Source organism: Lissotriton helveticus, chromosome 4_1 (genome assembly GCF_964261635.1).
Source record: "Lissotriton helveticus chromosome 4_1, aLisHel1.1, whole genome shotgun sequence".
Classification (NCBI taxonomy): Eukaryota; Metazoa; Chordata; class Amphibia; order Caudata; family Salamandridae; genus Lissotriton; species Lissotriton helveticus.
This window is the reverse complement of record NC_136063.1, coordinates 1,087,123,125-1,087,139,580: the sequence shown is the minus strand read 5'-3', so window position 1 is coordinate 1,087,139,580 and position 16,456 is coordinate 1,087,123,125. Positions and strand designations below refer to the sequence as shown.

Sequence of the window (16,456 nt, the reverse complement as noted above, 5' to 3'; positions counted from 1 at the left end):
GTTAGTTTATAATGTCCCTTCAAATGCTAAAAGATTTCGTTAAATAGACATATTCCCAATGCCAAGCTTGTTTTTTAATTGAAGTGTCGCATTTTCTAAAACTTTATTTATGAAATTCTAGTTTCACTGTACGGATAGTCCAAGTAGACTATCATTTACAATATTTACATGCATTCTGATATTAATGGTGCATTATTACATAGGCTGAGAACTACAAGAACAGAATATAGAGGATTCAGTTAGAAATAGTAAGTAGGTATGTATGCAAAGTCGATCTATCTGTCTATCTATCTATCTATCTATCTATCTATCTATCTATCTATCTATCTATCTATCTATCTATCTATCTATCTATCTATCTATCTATCTATCTATCTATCTATCTATCTATCTATCTATCTATCTATCTATCCATCTATCTATCTATCTATCTATCCATCTATCCATCCATCCATCCATTCATCTGACTATATCTATTGATCAATCTAAAACAAAATAAATACTGCCAATATCCTCAAGAAGTTAACTGTATTGAAATAATTCAGACATCATAGCATTTTCAAACTACAATATAATTTCTTAGTGTCCTTTGTGGTACTTCTTTCATTCATTTTTAAGATTCTTCGAGAAGTTATCAAGAACATCTTTAAATGATTTCAGCAAAAGAACCCCAAGCTCATGACTTGTCTCATGAATGTCAGGATCGTAACTTCCAAAAAGTGGTGTTGAGGTCAGTATGTCATTGCGGTTGGCATTAAATAAGATTAAATTTAGGGCCTCTTTTGCCTCTTCATATCTTTGATGATCAAATTTAGTAAGACTAGTTTCATCAAGTGGGTATGTTACATCGTCGGGATAACAATCTCTGGGTACTGGGAATTCAATATATTTTAGCATTGGGAAGTCGACAAATGCTTTAAAAAGACATTTTAAAGCTCTGGATGACAGAGGATTCCCAATCAAATTTAAGTCTTTCAACTTCCTGCATGACGTCAGTCCCAAAATCATCATGTGCACATGTGCTTCATCAATATTGCATTCCTCGAGGATCAGGGTCTTCAGGGTGCGGGATGCATGGCTTAGAAGCTTGAAAAATGTTGATGGGTAAAGATCTGCAACATTGTGCCCGCTGAGATCCAGTACTTGAAGATGCTCTGAATGGAGACTGTTGGCTAGGTATGCCATGTCAGCATGATTCAACGAACAGTAAGCAACGTCCAGTACTTTCAAAGGTGTCTTCAGTGGACTACGGATGTAACAGAAAAATCCATGTCAATATACCACACTTTAATAACAAATTTGATAAGCGCTATACCATAAAGCTGCCGAAGCAGACAAACTCAAAATTAAAAATTAAAAAACAACAGTTTTCATTGTGTGACGCTTGACATAACAACTAATCCAGCTAAGTAAAATTTTACATAGGTACTTTGAAGCTTTGCCATCTACGACATTAAGTACTAGGCATAATGACAAGAATTATATTCTCTTTTCTTTATTTTAGGAGTGAACCAAATGGGAACCGTGAGTTATATTATCTGTTCATTTAGCATCCAAAATAATTATGCCGCATAGTTCTGCACGGCTTATAAGGTAATTTTGTTGGCTAACATGTTCATCTTTGCAGTAGCCAAGGCAGGGGACTAAAATTACCAGGGTAAAAGTGGTATGATCAAAAGGAGTGCTCTTTTTCACCAATCTCCAAGCTATGTGCTCTTATGAAATATTCATTCATCATTGTAAGAAATCAAAGAGGACAATAAGGCATTTGGAACCATGAGTTTAACCTAAAAGGGGAGCAAATTACTTTAATGGCCGTTTTGATAATAACTCACATAAGCGGTTGCCTGTTGTTAAGTACACATCCCAAAGCATGTGTACATGCAGTAGTTGTAGGATCAAAATGGACTAAATGTGTTTGTGCACCTTATTCCTCACTGTAGTGCAAATATCAAATGTTGTGTGTGCTGGGGGGGGGGGTATTTGATCCCACTATTTGCATCTATTTCTAATGAGGCACATAGAAGTCTAACTTAAAGTTGAGATTGAACAGGAAATCCACTGATTTGTGGAGGAAGTGGTAAGTTTGTTGTTTGGGGAGTCTCTGCTGGTGGAGAACTCTGGCGAGAAATCTGGCTAGTCAATCATTTACGAATCACATTGAATAAATGCACAAAGCATGCGGGGCTAGTGTAAGTGGATGAGGTGGCCATTAATATAGTCTGAAATGCCCTACCAAGAAGCAGCAAGGCATTTGGTTAATCCGGTTGACTGCATGAGACAAGTTGCATTCACTCAAATGCCACATAACCTTCTACTCTGGGTTTTTATTTGGTGCTTGAACAGAATAAAGAAAACAAAAGATAATTAAACGGAGAGGTAGGTAGGGCAAAGAGGAGGGAGGTATCAATGCAGGCATGATTGATGAATGTTGTCTGACATTCCTAAATACACTCACACATGCAGGCACTGATGACAATACTATGTATTTGCTTGAATTATACTGACTTCAGTTGACTATAACTGGTAACTTTCAGTGTTAAGTTTAAATTGACATTCACAAAAAAGCACAAAGCTTAAAGAGGTGTTATAGTTGAGTAAAAGTGTCAGTTAAACATATTGTTTTAAACTAACAAAGCCACTGAAATTCACCATTTATGGTTACCTCAAATAACTAAAGCTTGAGCCCGAAAGTAACTATAACTCGTGCCCTTGCCATGCAAACTGTTATTATCAATGATTTAATTGCAGATGTTGCAGTTATAGCAATAATGTCACAGAACATGTCACATGGGATGTAACCCATACATTTTCATAGACTTTAAAAAAAAAAGATCTGCAGCCAAGACAGCTAAACTGAATTACACAACATTTTGCAAAAAACTAGATCTCGGTCCAGAAAGGATGCTTTTTGCTATTGGATGTAAATATGTCTAGTAGGTTTTGAGAAATTAAGGAGCAAGAACTTTGTATATTTCACACTTTGCAGGATCTGCACAGCTGACGGATCTTTCAAATAAGATCTGATTTGCTGCTACCACATCAACAAAGATGTGGCCGAAGACATTTTAGGATTCAGAGAGTAAGGGCTAAATGTACAACCCTTTTTTGCGGTTGTAAATGGGAGATCGGCCCTAATTCTTGATATAAGGGGAAGTGAGGGATTGAGGGAGGAACCTACAGCAAGCAACGAAAAACTCTACTTTCCTCAACTTGGATGACAGCAACATCTCTGTAACCCCATACCCTGATGCCATATGTCAAAGGTGGGAGGCATTTCCTTTTTTGTAGATTTGTATGAAAAGTGCTACTGGTTTTCCACCAATACAGGCAGTAAAAGAGAAAATGGTGCCAACCACCCAAGAGAGTCAGGTTAATCTGCTTCTAAAACATACAGAACATATAGAAGCCTCATCAAATTCCAAACCGAGATAAGGAAAAGAGGATACCCTATCTAATGTTTTCCTTCCAATCAATAGGGTGCAAGTTTTAGTATTCCTAGGACCACACACCATAACAAATGTTTTAGAATAATTTGTTTCCAAATCAAGACCTTTTATGAATGCGACAAAAGTACACAGCAGTATCTTCATACTGTTTATCGTTCTAGCAAGAAGCACCGCGTCATCTGCATATATTAAGGCGGCATGGCTTAATTCTCTACAAGCGGTACGTCGGCCCCAGCAACATCCAAGGTCCTCTCTAAATCGTTAATATATAATAAAAAGAGGATGGGGTGAGGACACAAACTTGGCGTACTCCTCAATTTACTTTGAATGGGGAAGTACACTCTCCACCCTCACCACGTCATACTGAGGCTCAGAGGTCCCGATGGAGAAGTCTAAGAAAGGACACCAAATATGCCCCAAGACTCAGAAGATCAAGGATTGCTCATAATTTTGACCTGCTTACACGATCAAAGGTGCTCAATAGGTCCATAAGTGCAAGATAGATTGGGATGCCCCTTGCATATTTATATTGTGAAAATGTAAATTCAAACACTGCTAGCTAGTTTCTAGGCCCTTCCGGAAACTGTATTGAACACAAGATAAGATGTTATTTTCCCTTGGCTACAATTCAATTTTATTTTATTATGTTTTGGCTCTCCGAAGAGGGCCACATAAAATATACAGAATAAAAAACAGAACAAATACATTGCAAAAATATGCCATTGAAAAAACAAGATTAAATACAAAACTGACATGCAAAACAAAACTACAAGAGGTCGGAAAGTCAAAACATCTCCAGGGACATATTAATAAATAGCTAAAAAACCTTTAAAAAAGTAAAAAATATGGAAGCAGAACATTTCGTTAGGAGGGCAGTAAAGTGCATGGAGAAAGCCGTTCAAAGTGACGATACCAAGGCGGAGACAAATAACTTTTAACCATCTGGAGCGCAATTTACGAAGCGCAGGGCAAATCAGTAAAACATGCATACAGTCCTGGATATTCAATTTACATAAATTGCACAAAGCAGAGGAGCCATACCATTTAGATAACAGTAGATTTAAGGGTATTAAATCGTAACGGAAAAGAAACCAAACTCTACGAATACCGTGCGGTAGGGTCCATAAAACATAGGGTTGAGGTAGCTTCATCACATAGGTATTAAGGAGAAGGTCTACATTCCTTTTTTCACAAATTAACTTTTTATCCGAGTGAAAACATAGGTCCCACGAGGCTGCTTTTAACACGAGTTTTAACTGTAAAGGAGAGTACAAAAACAGAGCGTTTTCATCTAATTTTAGAAGGGTTACAGCTTTTCTAAAATTACATACAAGTTGAGAAAACTCGTTAAAATTACCCAATAATTCACTTCTGAGGAGAGCTCTCATAGTCCCTTCTTCCGCTCTAGCCAGGCAGGCCACCCATCTTACTAGGGCACATAATCCCTGTACCCAGCTACTCCTAAGGCCAAAGTCAAGCCTGCAAGCGGCCAAAGAGCACGCAGTATTTAGGGAAGAAAGAGATCTTAGAATTTTCCCCTCAATCTTATGGCAAAAGTCCCAATATTTCACCTCTATAAGTTCGATACCATACAGTATTGTTGCGGGGATTTTAGATCTATACACTTCCAATAGACTCGGGAAGTGCCGTTTCCCCGTTGCCTGGTATAGGGAATTTAAACCTTTGCCATGGGCAAGAGCTTTGCGTGAACAGTGCTCTATATGGAGCCTCTCACTCAAATTAGCCGTGATGATTTTTCCCAGGAAGGTATAGGAATTTACAACCTCCAGTTTTTGGCCCCCGATAAACCAACCAAAATCTACGGATCGGCACTTCTTCTTATCAGCTATACACATAACTTTACTTTTAGTAATATTGATCTTCATGCAATGGGCTACAGCAAAGGCATGAAGAGCATGTAGCCGATTTGCAAGTCCTTTAGGAGTCAAGTCAAGAATAAGGACATCATCGGCATACATCAGGCAGGATATAGGGGTCCCCCCCACCACCGGGGCAATGCCCTCTCTGGCAGACAAGGCGGCGGGTAGGTCTGCCGTATATAAGGAGAACAAAAGGGGAGCCAGTAAACAGCCTTGTTTAAGGCCATTCAAAGATGGAATTAGATAAGATAGCCCCCTTTCGCCCCCCATCAGGACCCTACACCAGGTCTCTGTATGAAGAGCCCGCACCAGCTCCAACAAATAGGTTGGGAGACCAAGCGCTGCCAATTTTCTCCACTGCGTTCTACGGTCAACTTTGTCGAACGCTGTGGAGAAATCAATAAAAGCGGCATACACTACCCCTCCTCTCACCTGGACATATTTATCTGTAACCACATGGAGAGCGGTGAGGTTATCTAACGTTCCGTGGTCCCTACGGAAGCCGGTCTGTGCAAACGGCAAGATGTTATTCTCCTCTACCCAAACGGAGAGGGAATTTAAAAGACATTTCGCAAAGACCTTTCCGATGGAGTCGAGGAGAGCAATCAGACGATAATTGCTGGGGCTATCCCTAGTTCCCTTCTTAAAAATAGGGACCAAGATACTTCCCCTCCAAGAGGCAGGTACCGTTTTAAACAAAAAACAGGCTTTATACAGAGGATACAGGATTTTACTCCACCTTGAAGGATCCTGTTTCAGGACCGTCATGGGGAGTTCGTCAGGGCCCATTGCCCCAGAGACACGCATGTTTTTTATAGCCATCTCAATTTCTTCTTCTGTGGGGTAATTAATGAGACCTTCGGGAGTAGCAACTATGGCAGTGTCATCACCTATAGTCCCGTTCCCTGCATAAAGATCCCGAATATAAGTAATCCATACCTCTTCCGCTATAGGGATGGGAGAGGGACTTAGTCTAGAACCGCACCCCTTACCGATTATTGCCCAAAATTCTCTGATCCTACCATGAACAACGGATTCCCTCAAGTTGATCCAAACATTGTCCTCCCTTACCTTTTTTATTTTTAGCTTGAGTCTACATCTCTTTCTTTTTAGCCTGGAAATTTCTTTTTCACGTTCCATGACTCTATCTAGATATTGTTCACGGACTAGTTTATTTATTTCCTTGTTCAGGATACGTAGTGTACTAGGGACCACTACCCCTTTTCTGGGTCGGGAAGTTTTTTTAGCATAAGAAATGATGTTTCGCATAAATTCTTCAATATATACTATTTCGTTCCCACGCCACTCATTTAATACTAGTAGCGTATCAGATAAAAAATCCTGTACCCCATTAATGGCGGAAATATTCCAAAAACACCTTCCCGAAGAAGCGTGGAAGGCAGCATCACTGCCGTTAAGAGACAATGATGCAGTGGTCATGGGATTTAAAGAAATAGTTATAAACAATATGCTATGGTCACTCAGAGGAGTAGGTATGATCTTAAGGTCCTGAATAAAAGGGAACAAACCATAGTCTGCGATTGCATAGTCCAAGATAGAAAACCCAAAAGGGGATTTGTGAGTAAATTTTGCAGGCACGTCAGACGGGAATCTCCCGTTTAATATAAGACCGTCGACGGCCGCTAATTCTTTTAGCAGAATCTTCCCTCTTTTATTTGTCACTAACTTATCAGGGAAGAGTGATTGAGGAACAAAATGCGCCTCTTCTTTAGATTTATTCCTAAAGAGTTTCAAGCTAACATTGGAGATTTTGCAGTTCAAGTCTCCCACAAGCATAATTTCCGGAGGGGATGGGACATTTTTGATTTGATCAATATATCGGAATACCTGCTTCAATATCACGTTAAAACACTCTTCTGGAGGGATATACACATTTAAGATTACAATAGGTGACTTTATGCCGTTATTAAACAGATTTTCAATGGTTATAGCATGGAAAAGTTTACTAGGGTCGATATAATGGGAAAATCTCCATTGCAATTTATTTGATAATAAACAAGCGATTCCCCCCCTAGCATGACCTTTCTTGGAGGGGGCAGCAGGCACTTCCAAGGCGTAAAAATCCTTAGAAGCATCCAGCATATTAATACACCAAGTTTCCTGTAAAGAAATCACGTTAGCTCCTAGAGAAAATAGGAGATCAAATTTCTCTGGGCTACTGTGAATCCCAGCCGCATTCCAGGAAATAATTTTTAGTGAGGTGTTAAAGATGATGAAACAATCTGGGATTATCTTTTGTTTTTGTAGATAAGGCACTATGCAGCCAATTCCACCGATTGTTATCCTCTGTAAAGGAGGAATTCTGAGTTAGCGGAAGTGGTTTCACTTGCGAAACCGAGCGTTTTCCCTTAGAGACCCAAATCTTCAGGTCTCTAAGAGGAGAGGCTACCCCATTTTGCTCATCCCTTCTAAGTACCTTCCCAAGAGAAGGGTTAGTGTTACCAAGGTTAAAAATCGGGAGAATGTCGATACCTGTACGTTGAAAATTCTCTGCTTGCTGCAATATCAAATTTACAATAATAGGAGAATAAAATGTAACCCTTAAACTCGATACCCTGACTTCACCCAACAGAGAAACTAACTCAATGTCCCTAGTTTGTATATGGTGAAGACTTTCAATCTTGCTAAAGCACTTAAGAAGCCAGGCTCTGTTTAAGGGTAAGTCAACATCAAATAGAGGTAAAAAGTCTAACACGAGAGTGTCCACTGGCGCCTTTAGAGTTGTTAAAAGGCGATCCGGGGGGAGCGGTCTCCAATCTCTAAGGCTGTGGAGAAAGGGGGGGGCAAGGGGTTAAGGGCCCCAGATGGATATTGGATTGGAGCTCCAGTCGCAGTCGGTGGAGAGAGACTTGGAAGAGGACCCCCCCTTTGTGGCAAAACTTCCAAAGACGTTGGCGGACACAGTTCACTTTCCACCTTTAGAGATATAGAGATGGGAGAGTTCAATTCAATTTCCGCCTTTGAAGATGTAGAGGTGGGATCCAAGTCAATTTCTTCGTTCTCCAGTGCAACCAAAGAATTTTGAAAGATTATCCGACGCTGCCTTTTCTTCCTGTATTTTCGAATTGATTTCCTTTTATTCCCTTTATTGTTTCTGTGTTTACCATTTTTTACCTTTACCTCATGTTTATAGTCCATAGGTTCTTTTTTGTTTTCAGACATGAAGATAGGGAATAGGTCTTGAACCACTTTAGGGCCGGAAGTGGATTTGTTTTCTTCCTCGATCTCTAGGACGGAGTTCTTAATACAATTAGGCACTGAGGTTAAGGGGATAGCTACGGTGTGTGTTTTCAAAACTGCTGTTGCGGCATTCATGTCAGAGTCCGCTAAAGGCAAATTTATTTTCCCCTTTGGCAAGCTATGTTCGGTCATGGGGGGGGGGACACTCCTCATATCTGGTGACTTTTGTAACAATGACTTCAGTATTTGAGTAACTGAATCCAAGATACAATCTGATCTGCCTACAAATTTCCCCAGAAGAGATAGAATAGAGGCTAATAATTGTTCCAAAGCGATCATGGATTCAGAGATTGGTTTTTCACACGCTTCCACTGGGCGGCAGATACCAGATAGGTTGAGACCCGGACTCCCGGAAACATCTAACAAATCGGACATATCCTGACCGTTTAACGAAGGGGTACTACTATACAACAATAGCCCAGATGGAGTAGCACCCCCCGCAAGCTTGATAGGGTCCTGAGTCTCCAATTTAGCTGTATTTACATATCGGCCACAGAGTTCGAGGTCAATGGATAGTGATGACAGATCACCGCCCAACCTATCATTCAGAAGGGTTTGAGGCAAAGATGGTTGATTCTCAAGTTCCCTTTCAGGTACCGGAAGATCGAGAATACTCTCACCCTTCCCTTCAGAGTGAACAAGGGAAGAGGACACTACTGCCACAGATTGTGGTAATGCGGGCTGCACAGGAAGAGGCGGAGGGTCTACGATACCTTGAGTATGGACCTCCTGGACCATGGCACAGGGAGCTTTTTTAGCAGCAAAATTAGCTTTCTTGGGGGAGGGCAAGTCCCAAAGGTCAAAGAGTTGGCATTGACCCTTCAACGGGGGATTGTTTACAGATTTGTTTCTTGTGCGGATAATATCTATTTTTGCACCAGGTGTACCCCCCACTTCCCTTCCTGAACGTAATTGTTTAGACATCTTCTGTAAGGGTATTCCGCTAAATTATGTTATAGAAGTGATTTTCCTCCAGAAGAATGATAGCAAAAAATAATGCAATATTCGTACAAATAATAAATAATGTCCTGGAGATGCAACAATGACTGACCGGTAGTAGAGTACGAGGAAGCAACGAGTAAGTTTCAATAGATAGTTCTTCCTCGAACAGTCAGGCGTATTAGAATTAGCAAACAAACAAAACAATATCAGTGAAAATAACCGGGCCCACCCCAGCCTACCTCAGCCACTGAGGGCCACAGAAGGCCCGCCCTTTGCCCAGGCTTAGCCCGGTGTCCCGCACGTGTCCCGCTTAGCGTCAGGGGAGTGACTATATAGGCGGAGCAGGGGGCGGGAAGAGACTCCATGTGCGCTCCGGTGATCCTGCGCTGCACCCTGGGTCTCGCAGTCCCGGCCCCTGTAGCAGCAGCCTCTCTCACGGTGCAAAAGCAGTCTTACACCCACGCTAGAGGGATAGCCGGCAAGGCAAACAAAAGAGCCAAGAGTCACGATTTGCAAGTAGAGCTACGAGTGGCACCCGCGGAGCGGGGGCCGCGAGCAGTTGATGAAGCAGGCAGCCAATCAGAGCAGGCAGCCAATCAGGGCGTAGCAGGGGCGGGAAGAGACTCCAGGTGCGCTCCGGTGATACTGCGCTGCACCCTGGGTCTCGCAGTCCCGGCCCCTGTAGCAGCAGCCTCTCTCACGGTGCAAAAGCAGTCTTCCACCCACGCTAGAGGGATAGCCGGCAAGGCAAACAAAAGAGCCAAGAGTCACGATTTGCAAGTAGAGCTACGAGCGGCACCCGCGGAGCGGGGGCCGCGAGCAGTTGATGAAGCAGGCAGCCAATCAGAGCAGGCAGCCAATCAGGGCGTAGCAGGGGCGGGAAGAGACTCCAGGTGCGCTCCGGTGATCCTGCGCTGCACCCTGGGTCTCGCAGTCCCGGCCCCTGTAGCAGCAGCCTCTCTCACGGTGCAAAAGCAGTCTTACACCCACGCTAGAGGGATAGCCGGCAAGGCAAACAAAAGAGCCAAGAGTCACGATTTGCAAGTAGAGCTACGAGCGGCTCCCGCGGAGCGGGGGCCGCGAGCAGTTGATGAAGCAGGCAGCCAATCAGAGCAGGCAGCCAATCAGGGCGTAGCAGGGGCGGGAAGAGACTCCAGGTGCGCTCCGGTGATCCTGCGCTGCACCCTGGGTCTCGCAGTCCCGGCCCCTGTAGCAGCAGCCTCTCTCACGGTGCAAAAGCAGTCTTACACCCACGCTAGAGGGATAGCCGGCAAGGCAAACAAAAGAGCCAAGAGTCACGATTTGCAAGTAGAGCTACGAGCGGCACCCGCGGTGCGGGGGCCGCGAGCAGTTGATGAAGCAGGCAGCCAATCAGAGCAGGCAGCCAATCAGGGCGTAGCAGGGGCGGGAAGAGACTCCAGGTGCGCTCCGGTGATCCTGCGCTGCACCCTGGGTCTCGCAGTCCCGGCCCCTGTAGCAGCAGCCTCTCTCACGGTGCAAAAGCAGTCTTACACCCACGCTAGAGGGATAGCCGGCAAGGCAAACAAAAGTGCCAAGAGTCACGATTTGCAAGTAGAGCTACGAGCGGCTACAATAAAAGTAGATCTAAAACTAATCTGCCAATTATTTTAGTGGTGGATCAAGCAGGGAGATTGTGTGGTAGTTCCTAGGATTGTTGGAATGACCCTTTTTGAAAATGGGTACAATTGAAAGGCTCCAAGATGGTAATATCCCCCGCACTGCAAACCATATCAATACATAACGAGTACTGGTGACCAAATGACTGGGTCCTCCTTATATAAATCCATAGGCACCCTGTCCGGGCCTGGCACTTTTTCACTTGGGCTAATATAGATGGCTTTAAAAACTTCCTCCTTCTTAAAGGACACATTGCCACAAGGTAACAATTTAGACAGACCTTTTGTCTATGGTCACCATTTTGGAGGAATACCCAACTGAAAAGTGATCAAACCACAACTTTGGAGTAATATGGACTGTAAATTTGCCTGGGGGCTTGACTGGTGACATAACTGCCTTCAGCACCTTCCGAAATGCCTGAGAGTCTTTATTCTGACAGGCTACCACTATCCCCTCCCACTTCGCATCCTTAATTGCCAATTTTCTCTTTTTCAATGGCAAGGTGTAATCTTTGGTACTGGCTGCAATTAAAGTCTGATTTCTAGGGATTTGCTTTATGGCCTTGTGCAGATTATTGCTAACAACTCTGCCTTCATTGTTAAACCATGGCTTATCCATAAGGGAATTCTGCCATTGGGCCAGGTCAGAAAATGTTTGACACAGGATATAGGCTCCCCATAGCTTTTTTAGGACCACGTCCAGGCCTTGCACATTTGATAGGCAAACACTCACTAAATCCATGCTCTGTGAAGTAAAAACATAATTGATTGTGAACCCAGATTCCCTCTTGGTAAATGTAGGCATGGTTGTAGTGATCCTGGAGGAAACTACATTCTCTAGGTCATGGGCTACCAGATAGGGATACAATAAATGTCCGCTGGAGTACATAATGTCAAAATCTGCTTCCATATGGAGGGGACTGTTGTGTCCTATGAAAGTAGACACCTGATGTATATTTAAGTCTTCTTTATTCAGTCTCCAGTTCAGGTTACATCAATCTTGACTCCAACCAGCCTAGTGTGGTACCAGCCCCACCAGGAGCAGCCTGCCTAGCTGCTCAAACCATGTCTAACTGCCAACACTCATCCACTCAGACACTCAGGCATTCCACTCATCACAGGCACACCAACATACTATGACCATCTCACACTCTGGCTGAGGGCTAGAATACATGTTATACAACGAAGTAGGGTATAACAGGGACCAAAATTAAGGGTAAACAAAGTGACAGTACACCTAATTTGGCATTAAAATCACTTTCCAAAAGTAAGTTATAAAATCTACCGACCTGTGTATCCCTATCACCAAAAAAAAGCCAATCAATGAAAACAGACCCTGAAAAAACAAATTACACCTTAATGAAAACTTGTTATTATAAAAGGTCACTACGTACATCCTGAGCTTCTTAGCCCAGCTTAGGTCAAAGGCCTGTAGCATGTCTGTTTCAGTTATTTTGGGATGATTCTTACTCCCGATATCCACCTGAAAACAGGCATATAATACTCTTTTGGCATTGCCAATGGGAAAAGGCGTGGTTGGAGAATAGAAGCATGAGAATCTGTCACACAAAAACTCAGTTGTGGCCCATGTTTCGTGCATGAGCACAATATCATAGCCTTTAACATCCTTAATCAAGATTAATTTGTGTGGCCAAGCCTGCAACATTCCAACTAAGGAGAATAATGTTGGAGTTGCTTATGTATTAGCTATCCCCACGCACTACTATCTCTGGATGTGGATCAACAAAGAGCAGATTGGCGCAAGGACAGAGTCAGATCCCATATGCAATGAGCCTGAGGCTGCCATCAGTGGAAAGTTTGACACACGACCGGGGTGGCAGTAAGACGCACAGGTAGGCTCCCTGCAATCAATCATTGTCTTCCACACCCATCAAGACTTAAAATCTGTTTTGAAGAAAAGGTGGCAGTTCCAGCCTACTGGGCAATTGTGACAAGACCATGGGTCTACCTTACCAGTGGGTGATTGGGGCCAAGTGCCTATAAGAAAAATCCACTGGAAAGACCTTACTCAGACTTGATGTAATCGTCCTCGCTAGGGAAAGATTAATCACTGTGAGGGAGTCCAATTTTGGAGGATTCATTACATCATGTTGGATAGGTGCACCACACACAGGGGTCGATTAGGATGGCGGACGGAAATGGGTACTGTCCGCCATGGTCGGGGAAATTTTACTCCTGGCCGCGCCGCGGAGAATCCGCGGTTGCGATTAGGATATTCATGTCACGAAACTCCGACCGCGGCGGACGGATCATAACAAACACCGTCCGCGGTGGACGGAACACATCTAACTCCGTCCGCGGCGGACGGAGCCTAATGAACAGCCACCGCCGCGGACGGGAATGACCGCGGAAAAAGACACATTTACCGCCATACCTGTGAATACTCCGTGTCTGCAATTAGGATAAATCCGCCTGTACCACGGTACGCACAGCCATCCACGTCCGCGGCGGAAAGAATGCAACGATAAACAGTGCATCACTGCGGAAGGCCAACACGCACAACATCCCTAACGTCAAACAAATGTCAGAAAGTGTACCGCAAGTACAAAGCAAACATATGAAAAATGACAATGCCCCCCCCCCGATACACCAATACCAAGCACAAGCCACCATGACACGCCCCAAGTACCCAATAATGCACACTAGTCAACACGCCCACCTACCACCTGACTGGCAACAACCATTGAGACACGACTATAAAATGACACCCACACACTACCACAATCCTTTGCATCACAGCATTGCTGCTAGCAAGAGGCCCTAATTGATATACAGCTTACTCAAATAGAAGACACACAACCACCACCCTACCACACCCACCACACAAACACCCACCACACCATTCCTACACATCACACACCACACACCTGCACCCCCCAACTCACTCAACCTACACACTGAGCACCACACACCATGGCACCCCAAAAAAAACCTAAATTCTTGGAGACCGAGTTGAAGGTAATGGTAGATGAAATCATCCGTGTTGAGCCCCACATCTTCGGGGCCCAAGTCCAGCAGACGTCCGTGGCGCAAAAGAACCACATGTGGGACAGGATCGTCAGTCGGGTGAATGCGTCAGGGACCGTGCCGAGGACGAAGCATGAAATTCAGAGGCGGTGGCATGACCTGAAGACCCGGGTGAAAGGCATCCGCGCAAAAAACTATGCAAGAGCCAATCATACTGGCGGCGGAACACCCCCGGAGCCCATACCCTACACCGATTGGGAGGAGAAGGTGCTGGTGATACTTCACCCAGAGAGCCTAGACGGACTTGATGAAGGAGAAGAGGCTGGTAAGTACAAACCAAGCACCACGATCAGTACGACATGGTCAGGCTCACACAACTGAGAAGACACATCTCCTACGCCCCAACCCATGCACGTCAGACACCTACTCACCAACATGTACATGGCTACCAAGAGGCCCCCATGTTCACGGGGAGGGTGGTGGTGGTGGAGGGTGGGGTGTGTGGGATGTGTGAGAGCTCACAACTACAACTCCCAACAGGCCCCCATGTTCACGGGGAGGGTGGTGGTGGTGGTGGGTGGGGTGTGTGAGAGGTCAAAACTACAACTCCCAACAGGCCCCCATGTTCGCGGGGAGGGTGGTGGTGGTGGGTGGAGGGTGGTGGAGGGTAGGGTGTGTGAGAGCTCACAATTACAACTCCCAACAGGCCCCCATGTTCACGGGGAGGGTGGTGGTGGTGGTGGGTGGGGTGTGTGAGAGGTCAAAACTACAACTCCCAACAGGCCCCCATGTTCACGGGGAGGGTGGTGGTGGTGGGTGGAGGGTGGTGGAGGGTAGGGTGTGTGGGGTGTGTGAGAGCTCACAACTACAACTCCCAACAGGCCCCCATGTTCACAGGGAGGGTGGTGGTGGTGGAGGGTGGGGTGTGTGGGGTGTGTGCGACAGGACACAGAAATGTGTACAAATCGATATGAACATGTACTGTCCACATTACTGCCAGCTCTATCTTGTCCCTCAGGTGATCGTGAACTGACTGGGGAAACCAGCACCCGGCCGCAAGCCTCGCCTCCCACACATACCGGACTCTCTGGGGACGATGACACAGGCATCTCCGGTGCGGAGGATGGAGCGGGCCCAAGCAGACAGCCAGGGCCATCTGGCTCACAGGGACTCCCGGGCCCGACAACCGTTGCATGTGTGACTCCAGCGAAACCTGCCTCAGTGATCTGCAGAGTCCCTACCACCACCACCACCACCAGTACCACCAGTACCACCACTCCTGCCTGTGCCACCGTGCCTAACCCAGCGCACGACGCAGGTCCATCGGCCTCACACCCAAGCAGGGTGAGTGGGCCACAAAGGAGAAAGGCGACGGCACATCAGGCAATCAGGCGACCCACACTCCGCCGCACTGAGGAAGGACACCTACCCCATCCTGTGGCAGAGTCCCTTGAAGCCCTAGCCAGGTGCCAGGCTTCATACGACCGTTCCCAGGAACATGCAGATCGTGCACACCAGGACTCGGTGGACAACACGAACATGTTGCGGGAAATTTCGATGTACCTTGGCCAGATAGTGCACATCATGGGCCAGCAGACAACAATGTGGAGGGAATGGATTGGCCAGAACAACCCCACCCCCCCTCCACCAATTGTCGTAGCGTCACCGCCACCGTCACCTCCACCTCCACCGCCACCGTCACACTTTAATAACAAATTTGATAAGCGCTATACCATAAAGCTGCCGAAGCAGACAAACTCAAAATTAAAAATTAAAAAACAACAGTTTTCATTGTGTGACGCTTGACATAACAACTAATCCAGCTAAGTAAAATTTTACATAGGTACTTTGAAGCTTTGCCATCTACGACATTAAGTACTAGGCATAATGACAAGAATTATATTCTCTTTTTTTTATTTTAGGAGTGAACCAAATGGGAACCTTGAGTTATATTATCTGTTCATTTAGCATCCAAAATAATTATGCTGCATAGTTCTGCACGGCTTATAAGGTAATTTTGTTGGCTAACATGTTCATCTTTGCAGTAGCCAAGGCAGGGGACTAAAATTACCAGGGTAAAAGTGGTATGATCAAAAGGAGTGCTCTTTTTCACCAATCTCCAAGCTATGTGCTCTTATGAAATATTCATTCATCATTGTAAGAAATCAAAGAGGACAATAAGGCATTTGGAACCATGAGTTTAACCTAAAAGGGGAGCAAATTACTTTAATGGCCGTTTTGATAATAACTCACATAAGCGGTTGCCTGTTGTTAAGTACACATCCCAAAGCATGTGTAC

The 16,456-nt window shown here is 44.8% G+C and overlaps 1 protein-coding gene across 1 annotated transcript in view; it reads right to left on the bottom strand.

Moving 5' to 3' along the window:
* Nucleotides 1-513: 513 nt before the first annotated feature.
* LOC144828996 (leucine-rich repeat-containing protein 14B-like) overlaps nt 514-16,456 on the bottom strand; it is a 192,263-nt gene continuing 176,320 nt past the window's right edge. Inside the window, exon 2 of the mRNA XM_078687680.1 lies at nt 514-1,246. Within this exon, the coding sequence (XP_078543806.1) occupies nt 604-1,246 (643 nt within the window). The 3' untranslated portion in view covers nt 514-603. The remainder of the gene's footprint in view (nt 1,247-16,456) is intronic.